Raw genomic sequence first — 24502 nt, 5'->3', positions numbered from 1 at the left:
ACCTGGTATGGTGAAGACAAGGTAGGATGATCTTCAGGGGCTTAGTGTTAGGTTTATTTAAGGGGGGTTTGGGTTAGATTAGGGGTATGTGGGTGGTGGGTTGTAATGTTGGGGGGGGTATTGTATGTTTTTTTTTACAGGCAAAAGAGCTGAATTTCTTGGGGCATGCCCCGCAAAGGGCCCTGTTCAGGGCTGGTAAGGTAAAAGAGCTTTTAAATTTATTAATTTAGAATAGGGTAGGGCATTTTTTTATTTTGGGGGTCTTTGTTATTTTATTAGGGCGCTTAGAGTAGGTGTAATTAGTTTAAAATTGTTGTAATATTTTTCTTATGTTTGTAAATATTTTTTTATTTTTTGTAACTTAGTTCTTTTTTATTTTTTGTACTTTAGTTAGTTTATGTAATTGTAGTTATTTGTAGAAATTGTATTTAATTTATTTATTGATAGTGTAGTGTTAGGTTTTATTGTAGGTAATTGTAGGTATTTTATTTAATTAATTTATTGATAGGGTAGTGTTAGGTTTAATTATAATTTAGGTTAGGACTTATTTTACAGGTAATTTTGTTATTATTTTAACTAGGTAACTATTAAATAGTTCTTAACTATTTAATAGCTATTGTACCTGGTTAAAATAATTACAAAGTTGCCTGTAAAATAAATATTAATCCTAAAATAGCTACAATATAATTATAATTTATAGTGTAGCTATATTAGGATTAATTTTACAGGTAAGTATTTAGCTTTAAATAGGAATAATTTATTTAATAAGAGTTAATTAATTTCGTTAGATTTAAATTATATTTAAGTTAGGGGGGTGTTAGTGTTAGGGTTAGACTTAGCTTTAGGGGTTAATCCATTTATTATAGTAGAGATGAGCTCCGGTCGTCAGATTAGGGGTTAATAATTGAAGTTAGGTGTCGGCAATGTTAGGGAGGGCAGATTAGGGGTTAATACTATTTATGATAGGGTTAGTGAGGCGGATTAGGGGTTAATAACTTTATTATAGTAGCGCTCAGGTCCGCTCGGCAGATTAGGGGCTAATAAGTGTAGGCAGGTGTCGGCGACGTTGAGGGGGGCAGATTAGGGGTTAATAAATATAATATAGGGGTCGGCGGTGTTAGGGGCAGCAGATTAGGGGTACATAAGTATAACGTAGGTGGCGGTCGGCAGATTAGGGGTTAAAAAAATTTAATCGAGGTGCGGCGATGTGGGGGGACCTCGGTTTAGGGGTACATAGGTAGTTTATGGGTGTTAGTGTACTTTAGGGTACAGTAGTTAAGAGCTTTATGAACCGGCATTAGCCCAGAAAGCTCTTAACTCCTGCTTTTTTCCTGCGGCTGGAGTTTTGTCGTTAGAGCTCTAACGCTCACTTCAGAAACGACTCTAAATACCGGCGTTAGGAAGATCCCATTGAAAAGATAGGATACGCAATTGACGTAAGGGGATCTGCGGTATGGAAAAGTTGCGGCTGAAAAGTGAGCGTTAGACCCTATTTTGAGTGACTCCAAATACCGGCGGTAGCCTAAAACCAGCGTTAGGAGCCTCTAACGCTGGTTTTCACGGCTAACGCCGAACTCTAAATCTAGGCCTAAGTTTCCTAATCACAGATACACATTTTTATTTAGTTGTATGAAGATGCCATCTGCACCTTTTTGCTGTGTGAGTCTATTTTCATAGCACGTCATTATTTTGCGTCACGTCTTTTATGTTACGGGTAATTTTTTGCAGCATTGCACCCATCAACGTCTCACTTAATTTTTCCACGTGATCGTCTTTTTGTGCCATGTAGACCAGTGTTTCTCAACCGCGTTATTCAAGTACCCCCAACAGGCCAGGTTTTTTATTATAGCTGAGCCGGTGCACAGGTGAAATAATCAGCTGATCAGTAACCATGGTTACTCACCTGCTCTCCCACTTCTTATTTACGCTGAACTTCACTTACAGCTTCAGTAAAGGTACTGATGTATTTACTACTGCACTATAGACTGGGTTATGATTGGCCTCATTTCCTGATTTGTGACAAGATCATCTTCCATGAAGGTCCATAAAATCCCTATTCAAATCTCTTGAAAAGCCTGTGAACCGGTTCCTTATAGTTGTTTATTCATATTCATGTCCCTGTTATATTGCAGTCATATATTGCACATTAATTGGAATTTCTTTGAAACTGAAGCCTACGTTCTGCCAAGCTTTTTACAATGTTTTTGCACAGTAAACTCCTTTAAATTGGCATGAAACAAGCAGAAGCCTTTGCTGATTATCATGAGGTTTCTAGAGATCACGTATCTGGGTTATCACGTTTCCCTGTTTTGACATCCAGAGATAATTGTTGATGTGTTCAGTTAGAAAAGCTGTTACACAGAGCAGTATTAAAGGGATATGAAACCCAAAACTTTTCTTTCATGATTCAGAAAGAACATGCAAATTTAAACAACTTTATAATTGACTTTTATTATCAAATGTTCTTTGTTCCCTTGGTATCTTTTGTTGAAAAGCAGGGAGGAATGCTTAGGAGCCTGCCCATTTCTTAAGCACTATATGGCAGCAGTTGTGCAAGAATGTTATCCATATGCAAGAACACTAGAGGGCAGCACTATGTCCTACTATGTAGTGCTGCAGATGCAACCTAGGTATCTCTTCAACACAGAATATCACGAGAATGAAGCAAATTGAATAATAAAAATAAATTGGAAACTTTTTATAAATTGTATGATCTGTCTGAATCACAAAATATTTTTTGGGGGTTTTATTTCCCTTTAAAGGGACATGAAACCCAAAATGGTTCTTTCTTGATTAAGGCAGAGAATACAATTTATAAAAAGTTTCAAATTTGCTTCTATTATCAAATTTGCTTTATTTTCTTGTTATTCTTTGTTAAAGAGATATCTAGGTAGGTAGTGTGCACATACCTGAGTCACTACATGACAGGAAATAGTGCTGCCATCTAGTGCACTTGCTAATGTATAACATTGTTGCAAAACTGCTGCCATATAGTGCTGAAGACGTGCACACTCCTGAGCTTACCTCCCTGCTTTTTAACAAAGGATAACAAGAAAATGAAGACAATTTGATAATAGAAGTACATTGAAAAGTTGTTTAAAATTGTATGTTCTATCTGAATCATGAAGAAAATGTTTGGGTTTATGTCCCTTTAAGAAGTAAATATATATATATTAGACTAGTAGGTTAACAATAAACCATTAATGGGACATTATCTGCTGAGTACAACTACAGTAACATGGTTACCACTCATAAAGCTATTTGTGACAGACACCGGCTACCCCGACTGGGTAGCTCCACCAGAAGGGTCCTTCCTATACCTGGAACATGCCGCTATGTAGCAGAGCAAAGTGATTATAGTGGAACCCACCCAAATAACCAAACAGAACCAGTATTCGGGTGAAACAAAGAACAACTCTATTGTGGAAACACACTGCTTATATACACAAACACATCTTGATATGGAGTCTTATGAGACCCCCAGATCTCCCACCATCAGGGCCGGATTTCCCGTTAGGCACAGTAGGCATGTGCCTACAGGCGCCTTGCAGTGAGGGGCGCCTGCCTGTCAATAATAATAAAATATTTTTTTTTTATTTTTTTTATTTTTTTTATGAGGGCATTTATTTTAGTAAGAATTGTGCTGCCAGGTGCCTACAAAGTCGAGTGTTTCATTGGGAATATGTTACAGCAGTTGAGGGAGACATGAAGGAGAGAGGGGCAAAGATTAAAACTAAACCCCTCCCATTGAATTTCTAAATTCTAATTTTAAACACATTTGTTGACCCCTGGATTACATATAATCTACAACATCCCATGTTTTCCTTTGAGAGCAACATCATATGATATTTATATTTCAGAACAAAATAAATGTAACATCTGTGTGTATTTGTACCAAAAATATCAGAGTTTACAAGATTTTTTTCATGTAGTGGAAAAAAATACCTACATTTTATATTTTCTTCCACTGGCTGCACAGGTTGTTGATGGTGATGAGCTTGCATGCTGCTAGTTTTAATATTGCTATTGTTTACACAAAACTGTGTTTAACTCCAACAAAATGTTAAGCACATAGTCAAAGTCATCTCCAGAAAAGCAATACACTAATGGCTTGTCAATAAACATGTCCTATGAGCCCATCTGGGTCTGCACAGATGTGTATTGCTGTCTCAGAACTGACATTGACTATGTGTTTAACTCTTTTGCAAGAGGCTAACACACTTCTGTGCAAGCACTAGTGCAATAATAAAATGCCCAGCAAACTGTCACATTTTATGTCCCTTTAAATAGGGTTTCTTTAGAATATTTTGCATTAAAAGTTTAACATGATTTGTTTTTGTTATACATAATAGAAATTGTATGGCCATTTGAGTCAAGTGAATATTGATTTTTGGTGTAGATTCCATTACAACAAATATTGCAATTGGTGTGTGTATTTGTGTATCTCCATAAAAGGGAAAATGTCATTTTACATCTAATATTTATTTTTAGTTGTCCTAAATAATAATAAAAAAAAGTCCTCATTTTTTCCACTTTTTTTCTGGGGGGGTGGGGGGGTTGGGGGGGCGCTTCAGGTTTTTGTGCCTACAGCCACCTGAGATGTAAATCCGGCCCTGCCCACCATTCCCGCCCCTCCAAACAGGCTGGTGCCCCCATAGAAGTTATAGTCCCATATAGTCCCAGCGATATGGAGGGGGTTATTCCAGGGTTATCTCAGGGGAGCGGCAGCACTTCCAGGGTGTCTCGGTCCCCAGATGTCACAGTCTAAAAAGCGACAAGATCCGTTGCTGGGGGCCGGAGTTACGGGTGATGAAACGTACACTGGGAAAGCCATGGGAAGTAGGAGTTGTAGAGGGGTCTGAAACCGCTTGCAAAGGTCTAGAGTTGTCAGGAAGTTGCCGCCGGCGATGCAATCTAAAAGGTCATCGACCCGGGGCTTAGGGTAGTCATCGGTTGTGGTAATTTAGCTGATGGTAGTCTATGCTGAACCGGGTGGTCCGGTCCCATTTGGGCACCAGTACTAACGAGGATGCCCAGGGGCTGTTGGATGGTTCAATAACACCCATGTCCAGCATCTCCCTGAGTTTGCTGTGCATATTTTCCCCGATACGCTGGCTGTCACAAGGATGCCTGTCTCAGGGTCTCCACTCGGTGCACTGCTACCGTGGTGTACCCAGGAGTAGTGGAAAACATGTCCCTCCTGTCCCCTAGCACCTGTCTGACTTGCTCCCTCTGCCTAGTCCCTAGCCTCTCATCTAACTGTATGTAACCCATGCCTGGGGGCATCTTATTTTGCTTGGGGAGCTCTGGCATGGGGAAACTCTCTGAGTCCTCCACAGCAGGGGCACATATGGTGGCTATGTCCTCTGCCCTTTCCTGTTATGCCTTCAGCATATTCACATGAAAGGTCCGGCAGTCCCGGACATCTGAGCATTTGGCTACCAGATAGGTCATTAAGATAATAAAGGGCAAATGATTATGTTTTATCCTTATAGATTGATATTTTACTAGAGTATGTATATATATAGATTGACTTACTCTGATTGCATCTGAACTTGATATAAGGTTGGTTGAGAGGAATAGATAGGACAGGTACATTGATCTACTTCTCATATTGAGTAGCATCTATATGTGTAATTCCTGCCCCAGGACCTATTTCCAATCTCCAACACACCACTAATACTTTAAACCTGGAGACCGTAATACAGAAATCCCACGGATTATTGTCAATAGCGGGTTCAATCTGAACTCCTAACCGGAACCGGAACTTCTTTCTTCAAACAGAGAGACTGCATACACTATTGCAAGCGGAGGACCACACAATCTGATACACCATTTCAGCGTCCTCGGGTAATACATTGAACCAAAGAGTGTATTTGGACTGCAGGTATTTATATCGTTGGTAATTATAAGGACACAGTCACTACTAAGAACGAGACGTGGCTGCATCATTGGGGATAATATTGCAAAAAGACTATCCTACCATCGCCACTACTACAAATGTTCTGAGACCCAGATATCAACTCTTAGGATATCACTACAGCACAATTTTAATTCTGTAACTTTTATCATAAGACCATTACTATCGTTTTTTAATTATAATTATATAAAATTATTTAGGATTGTTTTTTGATGCCGGCATCTTATTTCTATGTTATTGTAATAAAATGTTTAAAATTTTGAGAACCAGTTATTAACTTTTATATTGACTTCTAATTCATTCTGAACTATTTTAAATTAATTTTAAATTAATTCTATGCTATATCCTAGTATTAGCATATTATTCTATATATTAATTCAGACATATTTATGCATTATTTAAGATATTTTTAATCCAAACGGCATATAGGATTAATTGTGAATCTATACATAAGGAGATATATATACATACTCTAGTAAAATATCAATCTATAAGGATAAAACATAATCATCTGCCCTTTATTATCTTAATAACCTGGTAAACACCATTAATTGATATATAATTACTATTATATTCTCCAGCTGTCTACAGCGCGATCCCAACCCCTCCTTCTTTTGCACATTGGTCATTTGAGTATATTTTGAGGTTAATATACTCTTTCTGGGATCAGCTTTGGAGATAATAGAGTGTTGCATCTAGTATCACACATCTTCTAATCATACAGATAGGTCATGTCATTCAGCTGTTCTACCACTCGATAGGGTCCCTGCCAGGAAGCCTGTAGCTTAATTTTAATTTAGACAACATTTATACTTTAAACTAGCAATAACTTTATTTTCTGGCTTTATTACTATCTTTCCGATTCACACATAAAAATACCAAAATTGGTGGGTTTAAAGCTAGTTTGAAAACAACAATTATTTAAATGAGAACACCTAAATTGAAAAAATAGTTTCATATACAGGTGGCCCTCATTTTACAACGGTTCAATTTACACCGTTTCAGAATAACAACCTTTTTTTTCCAGTCATGTGACTGCTATTGAAAAGCATTGAAAAGCAGTGCATTTATTAAAATAGCCAGTAGGTGAAGCTGTCCGCTTGTGTTGCAGCAAAGCCAAGCAAGCTAAAATTAATCAGTTTAACCAGACCTGAGCTATCGAGCAGATTTCAAAGGAACAAGATCTTCCTGTCTATAAATCAGTCCAGATTGGAATGCATAGAAATAACTGTTTTCAGAAAAATGCAAGTGAAGTCTGTGTTGTGTGATTATTTTATTTGGTTTATAATGCTGTTTAGCAAATGTTTTTGTTCATTTAACTTAGTTTAATTAGAAATTCTGTGTTGTGTGATTATTTTATTAGGTTTATAATGCTGTTTAGCATTTAAAGTCTTCATTTCAAAGCTTTAAAAATAATGTCTTAAGTGTTACTTATGACAATTTTGAGAGGGGCCTGGAACCTATCTCCCTCACTTCCCATTGACTTACATTATCAACTGGGTTTCAATTTACAACAGTTTCGATTTACAACCATTCCTTCTGGAACCTAACCCCGGCGTAAACTGAGGGCTACCTGTACATCTATTCAATTTTTAGCATCTCTTTCTATAATATAACCATTTATATTTGCGCCCTCTACAAACCTCCTACTATAGGAATTTGCATTAGATACTTATTATCAAAACTATAGCCTAATATTTAGAAATTTTAACTTAGACAACATTTGTACTTTAAACTAGCAATAGCTTTATTTTCTGTCTAAATTCCCAAGCTGAAAAGGTTTCACGTTAGTGCTGCATTAAAAACACATTTTGTACTTGTACAAATCTCCCATAAATCTTTATCACAACCCAGTGCTGATTTTAGCACAAACATCCCTGAATGAGGATAAAGTCATTATTGATTCGAATCTCAGATCTCAGGGTACATACTATAAACATATATTAACAAAATTAACCAAAAGACTATAGGACTTGTTTGGATATCTTAGCAAACAAGAAACATGTGATCCATTATGAGCCAATAGAATTCTATTAAAAACTGCAACCAGCTGCCAAGATGAAAACGTGCATTAGATATAAATTTTGGATTGTATGTATTGTATTTTATTTTTCCATATACTTTCTAACATTGTTTATATTCATGTTTTAATTGTTTTTATAAGTTTTTTTCTATTATTATTATTATACTTTATTTATGAAGCACCAACATATTCCACAGCACTCTCCATGGGTACAATTAATTTAAATAAAACAATATAAAACTTGTAAGAGATGGGACAAAATTTACAAACACATACAGGAGGGATTGAGGGCCCTATTCCCGTGGGAACTTACAATCTAGAAGGGTAGGAGGTTGAGAAACAGGAGGTGAGGACTGCGAGATTGAGAAAGATGTTAATACCGAGTTAGATGAGGGAAATGTTAGGTAAGTTAAATTCATTTATTATTGAGTTGGGTGGTAGGTTTCTCTGAACAGAAAAGCCTTCAGGGAACATTTAAAGGAAGAAAGATTTGGGCAAAGCCTGACAGCACGAGGGAGAGTGTTCCAGAGGGTAGGTGCTGCACGACAGAAGTCCTGCAGTCTAACATGAGAGGAGGTGATAGTCGCAGATGCAAGGAGCAGGTCGTTGTTGGATTCTATATATAGATTCTCTTGAAATTGCATATTGGAAATATATTTGTAAACACGCCCACTTTAGTCCTATTGGCCCCATGGTAACTAATTGGAACATATGTGTGTGTATATATTGTGCTCCTTATTTACACTTGTTACATGCCTAATGAAACAGCATGTCAGCTGAGAAACGCGTTGTCTGTTTGATATGTTTTAAAATAAAACTATGATTTTAAGTAGTCTGCCTTTTAACTACTTTTTCACTTTGGAGCACTTTACATCACTTATTCAAACCATTTGAAAGAACAATCCAGGGAGACCTGATTCAGACCTGATTCAGACAGCTGGTTTCATTGTGCAAACTGGAATGTGAGTACTCATTTTGTATATTTTCTTGGAATCATTCTGCTAAAAGTTTAACCTGCACTTACAGAAGTTCTGTGTCCCTTATATTTGTAAAGGCTACAACATCCAGTATCCAGTCTACTAAAATCTGAGCGAGACCTTGCCCCAATCAGTCAGCTGGGGACTGCAAAGCCCTTCCTGTGCATATTGCACTTTATTAGTGCACACACCCTTGTGACAGCCTGCACTTATTGCACTTTATTAGTGCACACACCCTTGTGACAGCCAACACATATTGCACTTTATTAGTGCACGCACCCCTGTGACAGCCTGCACATATTGCACTTTATTAGTGGACGCACCCCTGTGACAGCCTGCACATATTGCACTTTATTAGTGCACACACCCCTGTGACAGCCTGCACATATTGCACTTTTTTAGTGCACACATCCCTGTAACAGCCTGCACATATTGCACTTTATTAGTGCACGCACCCCTGTGACAGCCTGCACATATTGCACTTTATTAGTGGACGCACCCCTGTGACAGCCTGCACATATTGCACTTTATTAGTGCACACACCCCTGTGACAGCCTGCACATATTGCACTTTTTTAGTGCACACATCCCTGTAACAGCCTGCACATATTGCACTTTATTAGTGCACGCACCCCTGTGACAGCCTGCACATATTGCACTTTATTAGTGCACAAACCCCTGTCACAGCCTGCACATATTGCACTTTATTAGTGCACACACCCTTGTGACTACTCTGCATATTGCACTTTATTAGTGCACGCACCCCTGTGACAGCCTGCACATATTGCACTTTATTAGTGCATGCACCCTTGTGACAGCCTGCACATATTGCACTTTATTAGTGCATGCACCCTTGTGACAGCCTGCACATATTGCACTTTATTAGTGCACACACCCCTGTGACAGCCTGCACATATTGCACTTTATTAGTGCACGCACCCTTGTGACAGCCTGCGCATATTGCACTTTATTAGTCCACACACCCTTGTGACAGCCTGCGCATATTGCACTTTATTAGTGCATGCACCCTTGTGACAGCCTGCACATATTGCACTTTATTAGTGCACACACCCTTGTGACAGCCAACACATATTGCACTTTATTAGTGCACGCACCCCTGTGACAGCCTGCACATATTGCACTTTATTAGTGGACGCACCCCTGTGACAGCCTGCACATATTGCACTTTATTAGTGCACACACCCCTGTGACAGCCTGCACATATTGCACTTTTTTAGTGCACACACCCCTGTAACAGCCTGCACATATTGCACTTTATTAGTGCACACACCATTGTGACAGCCAACACATATTGCACTTTATTAGTGCACGCACCCCTGTGACAGCCTGCACATATTGCACTTTATTAGTGGACGCACCCCTGTGACAGCCTGCACATATTGCACTTTATTAGTGCACACACCCCTGTGACAGCCTGCACATATTGCACTTTTTTAGTGCACACACCCCTGTAACAGCCTGCACATATTGCACTTTATTAGTGCACAAACCCCTGTCACAGCCTGCACATATTGCACTTTATTAGTGCACACACCCTTGTGACTACTCTGCATATTGCACTTTATTAGTGCACGCACCCCTGTGACAGCCTGCACATATTGCACTTTATTAGTGCATGCACCCTTGTGACAGCCTGCACATATTGCACTTTATTAGTGCACATACCCCTGTGACAGCCTGCACATATTGCACTTTATTAGTGCACGCACCCTTGTGACAGCCTGCGCATATTGCACTTTATTAGTCCACACACACTTGTGACAGCCTGCGCATATTGCACTTTATTAGTGCATGCACCCTTGTGACAGCCTGCACATATTGCACTTTATTAGTGCATGAACCCTTGTGACAGCCTGCACATATTGCACTTTATTAGTGCACACACCCTTGTGACAGCCTGCACATATTGCACTTTATTAGTGCACGCACCCTTGTGACAGCCTGCGCATATTGCACTTTATTAGTCCACACACCCTTGTGACAGCCTGCACATATTGCAATTTATTAGTGCATGCACCCTTGTGACAGCCTGCGCATATTGCACTTTATTAGTGCACACACCCTTGTGACAGCCAGCACTTATTGCACTTTATTAGTGCACACACCCTTGTGACAGCCAGCACATATTGCACTTTATTAGTGCACGCACCCCTGTGACAGCCTGCACATATTGCACTTTATTAGTGGACGCACCCCTGTGACAGCCTGCACATATTGCACTTTATTAGTGCACACACCCCTGTGACAGCCTGCACATATTGCACTTTTTTAGTGCACACACCTCTGTGACAGCCTGCACATATTGCACTTTATTAGTGCACACACCCCTGTGACAGCCTGCACATATTGCACTTTATTAGTGCACAAACCCCTGTGACAGCCTGCACATATTGCACTTTATTAGTGCACACACCCTTGTGACAGCCTGCGCATATTGCACTTTATTAGTGCATGCACCCTTGGTGACAGCCTGCACATATTGCACTTTATTAGTGCATGCACCCTTGTGACAGCCTGCACATATTGCACTTTATTAGTGCACGCACACCTGTGACAGCCTGCACATATTGCACTTTATTAGTGCATGCACCCTTGTGACAGCCTGCACATATTGCACTTTATTAGTGCATGCACCCTTGTGACAGCCTGCACATATTGCACTTTATTAGTGCACACACCCCTGTGACAGCCTGCACATATTGCACTTTATTAGTGCACGCACCCTTGTGACAGCCTGCGCATATTGCACTTTATTAGTGCACACATCCTTGTGACAGCCTGCGCATATTGCACTTTATTAGTGCATGCACCCTTGTGACAGCCTGCACATATTGCACTTTATTAGTGCATGCACCCTTGTGACAGCCTGCACATATTGCACTTTATTGGTGCACACACCCTTGTGACAGCCTGCACATATTGCACTTTATTGGTGCACACACCCTTGTGACAGCCTGCACATATTGCACTTTATTAGTGCACGCACCCTTGTGACAGCCTGCGCATATTGCACTTTATTAGTGCACACACCCTTGTGAGTAGTCACTTGTTAGCAACTTTGTATTCACCAAAATTGTATTTTTGATAAACTGCACTATGGGGCGCTTTACATCTTTTTTAGATTCTTCTTGCAAGTTCAATCCTGCCAGAAGAAGAGCAGACTCAGGAACTTTCAAAACGCAACTTCATTGTTTCTTTATTATAATTTTAATTTTTATTCTTATTCAAATTTTCACACATAGAAATACCCAAATTATTTAAAGGAGAACACACAAATTGAAACGAAAGTTTCATACACATCTTTTTAATTTTCAGCACCTTTTTTTTTTATAACACAACCATTTATATTTGCTCCTTCTGAAAACCTCCTACTATAGGAATTTGCATTAGATAATGCCTTTAGCTTGTCTGTTTTGACAGGCTTCAGGGCCAGGACCTTCTGCCCTACTGCTAGGGTCTGGTTACAGGCATTCCGGTCGTACCACCGCTTCTGCCTACCTTGAGCGACTTGAAGGTTCTCTCGCATCCTCTCGGCGAGGTCCTTCAGTCGGTCTCTGAATTCTAGGACGTCCTCCCCCACTGACCCTTCCCAGTGGGCTCTCAATAGGTCTAGGGGCTCCTCACCTTCTGGCCATATACTAATTCAAAGGGGGAGAACCCAGTAGATTCCTGGAGCACCTCTCGGTATGCAAACATTAGGCGCAGCAGGTATCTTTCCCAGTCTTTGTGAGAGGCCAAGAAAGTCTTAAGCAACTGCTTCAGGGTCCCGTTGAACCTCAAAAAACAACCCATTAGTCTGGGGGTGGTATGGAGTGCTTTGCAGGGGGTTTATCCTGCAAAGCCTCCACAGCTGCTGAGTGAGCTTAGCAGTGAACTGGGTTGTTTGGTCTGAGATCACTTCCCGGGTAAAATCCCCTTGGCAAATATCGGGAGCAGGGCAACCGCCACTGTCTCTGCCTGGATATTAGACAGAGGGATGGTCTCTGGGTACCGGGTGGCATAATCTACCACTGTCAGTATATACTGTTTACCGGAGGGGCTGGGAGGGGACAGGGGACCAACAATATCTACAGCTACCCTGCTGAAGGGTTCGTCAATAATGGGGAGAGGGTGCAGGGAGGCTTTGGAGTGGTCTCCTGTCTTGCCTACTCTCTGGCATACATCACAGATCCTACAGTACTGCCTAACATCCCCGGTAACCCCTGGCCAAAAGAAGGTCTGAGTCAGTTGGTAGCGGGTCCTAGATGTGACTCCTAGATGTCCTGCTAGGGGAATGTCATGCCCCCTATTCAGCAGCTGGTACCGATATTTCTGCGGTACCACCAGCTGGCGCTTGGGCAACTTCCCTCTCTCTCCCTCTCTCTCCCTCTCTCTCTCTCTCTGTGACCCTGTATAGGAGTTCTTTCTCCCACTTAAAACGGTCCCCTCCTGGGCCCATGGGATCAGTCCCTACCCGGGCACGGTAAGGGGTTAGGGTTGGGTCTCTCAATGTCTCCTGTGTGAAGTCAGTGGGGGACGCCCTGGAGATGTGGTCAGGGTAGGAGTCAGGGCAGAATGGCTTACCTGGGTCCCAAGATCAAGTGTGGTAGCCTGCCATCCGGCTTGCTGGTGGGTGGTGACAGGGCAAGCATCCGAGGGGCTGTCCCATACAAAGGAGGAAGCAAGTTGTCCCAGGTCATTCCCTAACAAGACCTCGGCGGGGACATGGTTGAATACCCCTACTTCCACAGCACGGGAGAAGGCACCCCAATCCAGGTGCACCCGTACCCCCAGCTAAGCAAACTGCAAGATACTTCCCTGTTTAGTCCAAATGGGTGACCATGTGTGGCTGGACAAGGGTAACAGTTGCCCCACTGTCTCGTAATCCCTGGGCCGGTTTGGCTGTTGATCCAGATGACCTGGCGGTGGTGCAGGCACTTGTCTCTGGTGGCGGGGTCCACCTCATGTAGGACCCCAACCTCTTCCTCTGCCTATTCAGCATAATCTGCAGGGCCCTCTGCATCCAAACAGTGGGTGGCGGCTCTGTAGCCTCCAGTTGGAGCCCTTGTCCACAGAGTTGAAGAGGGATTCTTTGGCCTCTCCACCGCCGGGCAGTGCCTTTGGATATGACCCATCTGACTGCACCCAAAGCACCCCCGAGGTGAGCTGGTCCCAGAGAGGTTGGCAGGTGCTAGTTAGGTCTTGGGGTACCAGGGGGTGGGGCGAGCAGGGATGGTAGAGTAGCAGGTCACCGGTTGCGGCTCAGGGCGTGCCTGACGCCGGGCATCCAAGGACAGTCGCTTGGTTGGCTGTCTTGGGCCCCCTATCTCGGACCCATTCTCACACCTCCGCCATGGAGTGGTTATAGAAGTGCTCCAATAGAATGAGCTGGGTGGCTTCGGCCAGGGTAGTTACATGCAGGGCCGCCATCAGGGGGTGAATAGGGTGACTCCTGTCAGGGGCCCAGTGGGCCCCATGAGGCAAGCACAACTATTATTTTTTTAAAAATGTCATTACAAGGAGTAAAGCATTAGCATTTGAGAGTATTTCTGAGTGTGCACTAAACCACTATGCATAGTGTGAGACAGACTTGTCACTTCAGTTTATACAGTGTGTGTCTGAGTCAGGTGGCAGATCACTTTCATTTGCAGAGTAGGTAGGACTTACTTAGTAAATGTTTTTTATTTATTTGTGCAATTTCTGATTGTAACTTCAGTCTGATAGTAGTGTTGTGGGGCCAGGGGTCCATAAAAACACATTTTTTAAGCAATATGCAGCATTGTATTTATGATTATTTGACAATGCTGTAGAAATTCTATATTTAAAACCATGCAGAAATGTTTCCTCCTCAATACACAAATGGTAGGTGCCCTTTTGGCAAATATGATATATATATATATATATATATATATATATATATATATATATTATTACATTCCAGTTTACTGCCCCTTTATGCAAGGGCTTTCCAGATGCCAGGAGACATTTTATCTAAGATTTTTACACCTGCATAAAATGTTATACTCTCAGGCTAAGATTGCTCAGTGTTAGAAATGTGACAGGTTAACTTAACACTGCTCAGTTTACACTACAGCTGACTTCATTTTGAAATACATACAAACAAGCCTAAATCCTGCATTTAACCAGATTTGATGGTTTGATACCTAGTGCCACAGCATATGGTTCCACCAATACCATATAGAGTACAGCATTTTCAAAATCCATAAGTACAACTGACAGATGGGAACATTTGTATACCAGATTTGAAGTGGTGCTCTTGGTTGGGGAAAATGGGGGGGACCCCAAACATATATCAACCTTTTAAAAGTACTTTTCTTCATCTACCCATTCTGACAGATCAATAATGTACAATTTTGAATTCACAGATGTATTTTTGTTTGCACATTTACAAATATGATTCTTTAAAAAGTGATCTCTTCATTTCTGTTATTTTTTTTTATCATGCATGTCACACACAGTTGATTTAAGGGATGACAATATGCAGACAGTTTACCTCCTGTGAGTATTTCTGTGGGTGTCTGTGTTTATGTCTTTGTGCTTTTGTTGGTGTCTCTTTGAGTGTGTATGTATTTTTTCTGTGGATGTCTCTGTGAGGGTGTGTGTGTATGTATGTCTTTGTGTGTTTTCTGTTGGTGTCTCTGTGTGTGTGTGTGTGTGTGTATGTCTTTGTGTATTTTTTTGTGGGTGTCCGTGAGTGTGTATGTCTTTGTGTGTTTTCTGAGGTTGTCTCTGTGGGTGTTTCCCAGGGTGTATGTGAACATTTGTGTTTGAGTTTGTGTGTGTGTGTCAATTGTCTGTTCCTTTTTAGGACATTTTGACCTTACTACTAATTATTCACATATTTCTACAGACTCTGAGACTAATGAAACCTTTCTGGAAGTCACCAATCCACCACTTAATCTTTAAATTATTGTTTAGGCAGTTCAGGGCCCTTCCTTTCAGCCACTGCATGCTGTTGTCATCATATAGTTGTTATCTTCCTTGAAAAAAAGATAATCAGAATTCCATATTTTGTCTTGTAAGACTCCTTTTTTGACAAAACTGTAGTCTACCTCATTACTTGTCAGGTCAATGTAAACAAGTGCTGAGTGTCTGTGTCTGAGTGTGCTTGTGTGTTTCTTTGCATGTCTGCTAGAGTGTCTATTTGTAAATCGTTAAGTGTGAGTGTGTGATTCAGTGTATAAGTGTGTCTGTGTGTTTCTGTGTTTGCGTGTTACTACCTTTACAACATTTCCAAGTTTGACTACACTTAAGAATAAAGTGTATATACGTTTTAGTAACTTGATCAAAAATGGCACATGTCAAAGTGGGGGGGGGGGACCCTGATCAATGGTTAAGTAAGGGGCTCTAAAATTTCTAGTGGCGGTCCTGGTTACATGGCAGCCTGCGAACCAAGAGTCCAAGGACCGGGTGAACCGGTGTGTTCACTCCGTAAAAGGCTGCCCCTCTTGCCTCTTTAGTTCCCAAAACTTTAGCCGGTGAGTCTCTGGCGTGAGACCATAGCGGGCAAAGATGCGCTCTTTTACCCGGTTATTGTTCTTTCGGTCTCCTGAGGGAACAGTGTTGAAAGCCTCTAGGGCTCGTCTGGACAGCAGGAGGGTGACTCTGTCTGTATTGGCAACATCCTGCAACTCACACTGTGTTTCAAATACTTGGAGGTAGCTGTTAATCTCCTCTTCATTGTCTTTGAAAGGTCTGAAAGCCTCATGGGGTAGCTTCTTCAGCTGGGAAGGTGGATCCAGGGGATCCGGCACGGCTCCCCCTATAGATTGTTGAACCTCCATCATTTTGAGTGGGGTGGTGTCGGATATCAGCAGAGTGATTACCTCCTCAGGCGGGGTGGTCTCATAGAGGGCCAGTTGCCACTGGAGCTCCCAACGTACCTCGGACATTACTGTCTCTGCCATGGGCACCTCGCTGGGCTGCTCACTGCTCTGGTCGCTATGCGACCCACTGACTGGCTCATTAGCATGGTCGCCTTCCATCAGTTTGGCGATGATTGCTGCCTTGGACTTGTTGCCGGAAACTTTCCCCGAGCTTCCAGCAAGTCTTTCAGCATATTCTTCCAGGGCCCAGCGTACTGCTGCTCCATCCGAAGAGGGCATCAGTTGGTGGTTTGAATGTTCCAGGTAGATGGAAGCATCCCACCGCTGCCAACCAAATGTGACAGACATCGGCTAACCCAACTGGGTAGCTCTGGAGGTGGATATTCCTTGAGGATCCCGGGGGAGCGGTGGCACTTCCAGGGTGTCATTGGAAAGCTCTCGGCCCTCAGATGTCACTTACTTAGTGAATCATTTCCGCCCTGCATCGCTGAATGCCGACAGCATATGCTGTCTGCATTTAACATTGCACAAGAAGTTCTGGTGAACTGCTTGTACAATGCCACCCCCTGCAGATTCACAGACAATCAGCCGCTAGCAGGGGGTGTCAATCAACCCAATCGTATTTGATTGGGTGGATTAATCTACGCAGCCTCAGAGGCAGCGGAAGAGTTAGGGAGCAGCGGTCTTAAGACCGCTGCTTCTTAACTCCTGTTACCAGCGAGCCTGAAGGCTTTTGTGGAAACAGGGGTATACGTCCCCATTCAGGCCGTGATAAATCGGCTCCGAAGTATCAATTAGTGAAGCTCTGCATCTTCACACTGGGCACCGCCATCTTGGAGCTTATATTTGTTATGTAACTTTAAACTGCAAATATATAGCACTTCTGATCTTTATCGTGTGAGCTAAAATAATGTACAAGTTACAGCTGTCAAAAAGCAGATCTGTGAAAGTGCTTCTGTCACATGATGCAACAAGATGGCGGCGCCCAGTATAAAATGCAAATCTGGATTCAGCAATAAATTAAAATAAAAGAACAGCTGTAAAGAGAGTTGTCGGTAGGAGGGAAAGCGATAATATAGATCTAGATTACAAGTGGAGCGTTATTTAGAGCTTTTGCTATAGCGCTAATTGCTGTAGAAGTAAACATTTTGCGCAAGTCTGGTCGCGCTGCTATTACAAGTTGAAAGTAAAATGTGGTTCAGCTTGTGCTAACCCAACACGTGCAAAAAGCCAAACTTACAATATCGCGTGCGCATTCACATACTCCCCCATAAAAGTCAATGGAGCAAAAGTAGAAATGAAACCTGACACCCAACTCGCAGGCAAACACAATCGCATATTGTCATGTGTGCTAACCCAACATACCAATGCTCTGAAAATTTCATAATATGTTCTTTTTATTAATAAATATATATATATATATATATATATATATATATATATATATATATATATATATATATACATATACAGAGCACAGAGCAGGACGCAAGGAGGCATAGACCAGGAGGTACAGGGAGTCACAGACTAGGGGGTACAGATCATGGCGCAGAAGAAGTCACACGTCAGTGGTAACAGGGAGGCACAGAGTAGTACACAAGGAGGCACAGAGTAGTACACAAGGAGGCACAGAGCAGGACACAAGGAGGCACAGAGCAGGACACAAGGTGGCACAGAGCAGGACACAAGGAGGCACAGAGCAGTACACAAGGAGGCACAGAGCAGGACACACAGAGGACCAGAGCAGGACACAAGGAGGCACGGAGAAGGACACAAGGAGGCACAGAGTAGTACACAAGGAGGCACAGAGCAGGACACAAGGAGGCACAGAGCAGGACACAAGGTGGCACAGAGCAGGACACAAGGAGGCACAGAGCAGTACACAAGGAGGCACAGAGCAGGACACACAGAGGACCAGAGCAGGACACAAGGAGTTACAGAGCAGGACACAAGGAGGCACAGAGCAGGACACAAGGAGGCACAGAGCAGGACACAAGGAGGTACAGAGCAGCACACAAGGAGGCACAGAGCAGTACACAAGGAGGCACAGAGCAGTACACAAGGAGGCACAGAGTGGGGGGTACAGATCATGGCGCAGAAGAAGTCACACGTCAGTGGTAACAGGGAGGTACAGAGCAGTACACAAGGAGGTACAGAGCAGTACACAAGGAGGTACAGAGCAGGACACAAGGAGGTACAGAGCAGGACACAAGGAGGTACAGAGCAGGACACAAGGAGGCACAGAGCAGGACGCAAGGAGGTACAGAGCAGGACACAAGGAGGTACAGAGCAGGGCACAAGGAGGCACAGAGCAGGACACAAGGAGGTACAGAGCAGTACACAAGGAGGCACAGAGTAGGGCACAAGGAGGCACAGAGCAGGATACAAGGAAATACAGAGCAGTACACAAGGAGGCACAGAGCAATACACAAGGAGGTACAGAACCGGACACAAGGAGGCACAGAGCGGGACACAAGGAGACACAGAGCAGGACACAAGGAGGTACAGAACAGGACATAAGGAGGCACAGAGCAGGACACAAGGAGGCACAGAGCAGTACACAAGGAGGCACAGAGCAGGACACAAGGAGGTACAGAGCAGTACACAAGGGGGCACAGAGCAGGACACAAGGAGGCACAGAGCAGGACACAAGGAGTTACAGAGCAGGACACAAGAAGGCACAGAGCAGGACACAAGGAGGTACAGAGCAGTACACAAGGGAGCACAGAGCAGGACACAAGGAGGCACAGAGCAGTACACAAGGAGGCACAGAACAGGACACAAGGAGGTACAGAGCAGGACACAAGGAGGCACAGAGCAGGACACAAAGAGGTACAGAGCAGTACACAAGGGGGCACAGAACAGGACACAAGGAGGTACAGAACAGGACACAACGAGGCACAGAGCAGGAAACAAGGAGGTACAGAGCAGTACACAAGGAGGTACAGAGCAAGACACAAGGAGGCACAGAGCAGGACACAAGGAGGCACAGAGCAGGACACAAGGAGTCACAGAGCAGGACACAAGGAGGCACAGAGAAGGACACAAGGAGGCACAGAGCAGGACACAAGTAAGCACAGAGCAGGACACAAGGAGGCACAGAGCAGTACACAAGGAGGCACAGAACAGGACACAAGGAGGTACAGAGCAGGACACAAGGAGGTACAGAGCAGGACACAAGGAGGCACAGAGCAGGACACAAGGAGGCACAGAGCAGGACACAAGGAGGTACAGAGCAGGACACAAGTAGGCACAGAGCAGGACACAAGTAGGAACAGAGCAGGACACACAGAGGCACAGAACAGTACAAAAGGAGGTACAGAGCAGTACACAAGGAGGTACAGAGCAGGACACAAGGAGGCACAGAGCAGGATACAAGGGGCCTAGAGCAGCACACACGGAGGCACAGAGCAGGACACAAGGAGGCATAAAGCAGGACACAAGGGGGCATAAAGCAGGATACAAGGAGGCACAGAGCAGGACACATAGAGGCACAGAGCAGGACACAAGAAGTCACAGAGCAGGGCACAAGGAGGCATAAAGCAGGACACAAGGGGGCATAAAGCATGACACAAGGGGGCACAGATCAGGATACAAGGAGGCACAGAGCAGGGCACACAGAGTCACAAAGCAGGATACAAGGAGGCATATAGCAGGACACAAAGAGGCACAGAGCAGGACACGCGGAGGCCCAGAGCAGGACACGTGGAGGCCCAGAACAGGACCCACAGGGGCACAAAGCAGGACACAAGGAGGCACAGAGCAGGACACACAGAGTCACAGAGCAGGACACACGGAGTCACAGAGCAGGACACACGGAGTCACAGAGCAGGACACACGGAGGCACAGAGAAGGACACACGGAGTCACAGAGCAGGACACACGGAGGCACAGAGCAGGACACATGGAGTCACAGAGCAGGACACAAGGAGGCACAGAGCAGGACACACAGAGTCACAGAGCAGGACACAAGGGGGCACAGAGCAGGACACATGGAGTCATAGAGCAGGACACAAGGAGGCACAGAGCAGGATACAAGGGGGCACAGAGCAGGACACAAGAAGGCACAGAGCAGGATACAAGTGGGCACAGAGTAAGATACAAGAAGGCACAGAGCAGGAAACAAGAAGGCACAGAGCAGGAAACAAGAAGGCACAGAGCAGGACACAAGAAGGCACAGAGCAGGACACAAGGGGGCATAAGGCATGACACAAGGGGGCACAAAGCAGGATACAAAGAGTCACAGAGCAGGACACACAAAGTCACAAAGCAGGACACAAGGAGGCACAGAGCAGGACATGCGGAGGCACAGAGCAGGGCACACAATGTCACACAGCAGGACACAAGGAGGCACAGAGCAGGACACGCAGAGGCCCAGAGCAGGACACGCGGAGGCCCAGAGTAGGACATGCGGAGGCCCAGAGCAGGACACCCGGAGGCCCAGAGCAGGACACACGGGGGCACAAAGCAGGACACAAGGAGGCACAGAGCAGGAAAAATGGAGTCACAGAGCAGGACACACAGAGTCACAGAGCAGGACACACGGAGTCACTCACAAAGCAGGACACAAGGGGGCATGGCGCAGGACTCAAGGGCGCATAGAGCAGGACACAAGGAGGCACAGAGCAGGACACACGGAGTCACAGAGCAGGACACAAGAAGGCACAGAGCAGGACACACAGAGTCACAGAGCAGGACACAAGGAGGCACAGAGCAGGACACACAGAGTCACAGAGCAGGACACAAGGAGGCACAGAGCAGGACACACGGAGTCACAGAGCAGGACACACGGAGTCACAAAGCAGGACACAAGGGGGCATGGAGCAGGACTCAAGGGCGCATAGAGCAGGACACAAGGGGACACAGAGCAGGACACATGTAGGCACAGAGCAAGACACAAGGAGTCACAAAGCAGGACACAAGGGGGCACAGAGCAGGACACAAGGAGGCACAGAGCAGGACACAAGGAGGTACAGAGCAGAACACACACAGGCACCGAGCAGGATAGGAGGGGGCACAGAGCAGGACACACAGAGGCACAGAGCAGGACACAAGAGGGCACAGAGCAGGACACAATGAGGCACAGAGCAGGACACAAGGGGGCACAGAGCAGGACACAAGAAGGCACAGAGCAGGACACAAGGGGGCACAGAATAAGACACAAGAAGGCACAGAGCAGGACACAAGGGGGCACAGAGTAAGACACAAGAAGGCACAGAGCAGGATACAAGGGGGCACAGAGTACACAAGAAGGCACAGAGCAGGACACAAGGGGGCACAGAGCAGGAAACAAGAAGGCACAGAGCAGGACACAAGAAGGCACAGAGCAGGACACAAGGGGGCATAAGGCATGACACAAGGGGGAACAAAGCAGGATACAAGGAGGCACAGAGCAGGGCACACAAAGTCACAAAGCAGGACACAAGCAGGTACAGAGCAGGACACGCAGAGGCACAGAGCAGGACACACAAAGTCACAAAGCAGGACACAAGGAGGCACAGAGCAGGACACGCGGAGGCACAGAGCAGGGCACAGAAAGTCACAAAGCAGGACAAGCAGAGGCACAGAGCAGGACACGTGGAGGCACAGAGCAGGACACCCGGAGGCCCAGAGCAGGACACACGGGGGCACAGAGCAGGACACAAGGAGGCACAGAGCAGGACACACAGAGTCACAAAGCAGGACACACAGAGTCACAAAGCAGGACTCAAGGGGGATTGGAGCAGGACTCAAGTGCGCATAGAGCAGGACACAAGGGGGCACAGAGCAGGACACGCGGAGGCCCAGAGCAGGACACCCGGAGGCCCAGAGCAGGACACACGGGGGCACAAAGCAGGACACAAGGAGGCACAGAGCAGGAAACATGGATTCACAGAGCAGGACACACAGAGTTACAAAGCAGGACACAAGAAGGCACAGAGCAGGACACACAGAGTCACAGAGCAGGACACATGGAGTCACAAAGCAGGACACAAGAGGGCATGGAGCAGGACTCAAGGGCGCATAGAGCAGGACACAAGGGGGCACAGAGCAGGACACATGTAGGCACAGAGCAAGACACAAGGAGTCACAAAGCAGGACACAAGGGGGCACAGAGCAGGACACAATGAGGGACAGAGCAGAACACACACAGGCACCGAGCAGGATAGGAGGGGGCACAGAGCAGGACACACAGAGGCACAGAGCAGGACACAAGAGGGCACAAAGCAGGATACAATGAGGCACAGAGCAGGACACAGGGAGGCACAGAGCAGGACACAAGGAGGCACAGAGGAGGACACAAGGGGGCACAGAACAGGACAAAGGAAGGCACAGAGCAGGATACAAGGGGCACAGAGTAAGACCCAAGAAGGCACAGAGCAGGACACAAGGGGGCACATAGCAGGACACAAGGGGCACAGAGCAGGACACAAGAAGGCACAGAGCAGGATACAAGGGGGCACAGAGTAAGACACAAGGAGGCACAGAGCAGGACACAAGGGGGCACAGAGCAGGACACAATGAGGCACAGAGCAGGACACAAGGGGACACAGAGCAGGACACAAGGGGACACAGAGCACGACACAATGAGGGACAGAGCAGAACACACACAGGCACAGAGCAGGACACAGAGCAGGACACAGAGCAGGACACAAGAGGGCACAGAGCAGGACTCCCAGAAGCACAGAGAAGGACACAAGAGGGCACAGAGCAGGACACCCAGAAGCACAGAGCAGGACACAAGGAGGCACAGAGCAGGGGCATATAGAGTAACAGCTCAGTAGGAAAAGCTTTGCAGAACTTACCTTTCTCAGTTGTCTCCATCCTGCTGTGTGTCTGTACCCTGTAACTGCCCTGTGCCAGCAGGGTTTGTCTCTCTCTGCCTCTACTCCCCATTTACCGCTGTTGTGATATTACTGCCCAGCAGTGTCTTCCTAGCACTCTATATACACAATAACTCTCAGTTCCCAGAGTTTGTCTATTCCGCTTTCCACTCTCAGTTCTCTTTGGGCTTCTTCATGTATGTTATTTCCTAGCAGACTGTATCTTCCTCCTCCTCTCTCCTGCTGTCACATATTTCTGTCGTCTCTCCTCCTATCCTTTGTACAATATTCTGCATTTGTCAATTCCATGACATCATTTATCCTGTCTACTTACACTTTTCACTTTATTTCTTGGCTACTTGTCAGCTCATCCTCTTCCTTCCCCTGTTTTCTACACCCCTCACCACCCTTGGTATGTCTGCCCATCCAAACTGGTCCTTAACCTTCTGTCTATCTCATATTCCTATACATATACAACTGTCCCCCACTATATACAACTGTCCCCCTATATTACATTCTGCTGCTCTTATGCATATACCATCTATCTGTCTCATGGTCTGACTTCTCATATTCTCCTATGTTCACCTCTCTGTGTTTGACATCTGTCTCCTTACATTATTTTTTCTATCTGTAGGTCCCCTGTTCTAACTCTCTGAAGTCTTAAGCACTTCTATTGTTATCCCCTTAATTCATATCTTGGTCTCTACACTAGGTGTACGGTGTGTGTGTGTGTATGTGACTGCAGAGATAACTGATAATAATGTCACTCTACAGGATGTATACATTTGCCGGTGGGTTAGGCTTTAAGAAGTAAATTTATTGTGTTCTGCTGCTAATTTTCCTGTGGTTGAGCAGTGATCTTTTTCTTTATCATTCTCTTTCTCTCTCTGACCTTCCTTTCCTTGTATCGCTATCTCTTTGTGTTTCTGAGACC

General features: G+C 44.8%; 1 protein-coding gene across 1 annotated transcript in view; it reads right to left on the bottom strand.

The window, feature by feature from the left end:
• Nucleotides 1-24006, bottom strand: part of CYTH4 (cytohesin 4) — a 150778-nt gene extending 126772 nt beyond the window's left edge. The window contains exon 1 of the mRNA XM_053721226.1: nucleotides 23551-24006. Within this exon, the coding sequence (XP_053577201.1) occupies nucleotides 23551-23641 (91 nt within the window). The 5' untranslated portion in view covers nucleotides 23642-24006. The remainder of the gene's footprint in view (nucleotides 1-23550) is intronic.
• Nucleotides 24007-24502: the final 496 nt, after the last annotated feature.

This window comes from Bombina bombina, chromosome 7 (assembly GCF_027579735.1).
Source record: "Bombina bombina isolate aBomBom1 chromosome 7, aBomBom1.pri, whole genome shotgun sequence".
Lineage (NCBI taxonomy): Eukaryota > Metazoa > Chordata > Amphibia > Anura > Bombinatoridae > Bombina > Bombina bombina.
The sequence above is the reverse complement of the archived record's forward strand: the minus strand, read 5'-3'. Positions and strand labels throughout refer to the sequence as shown.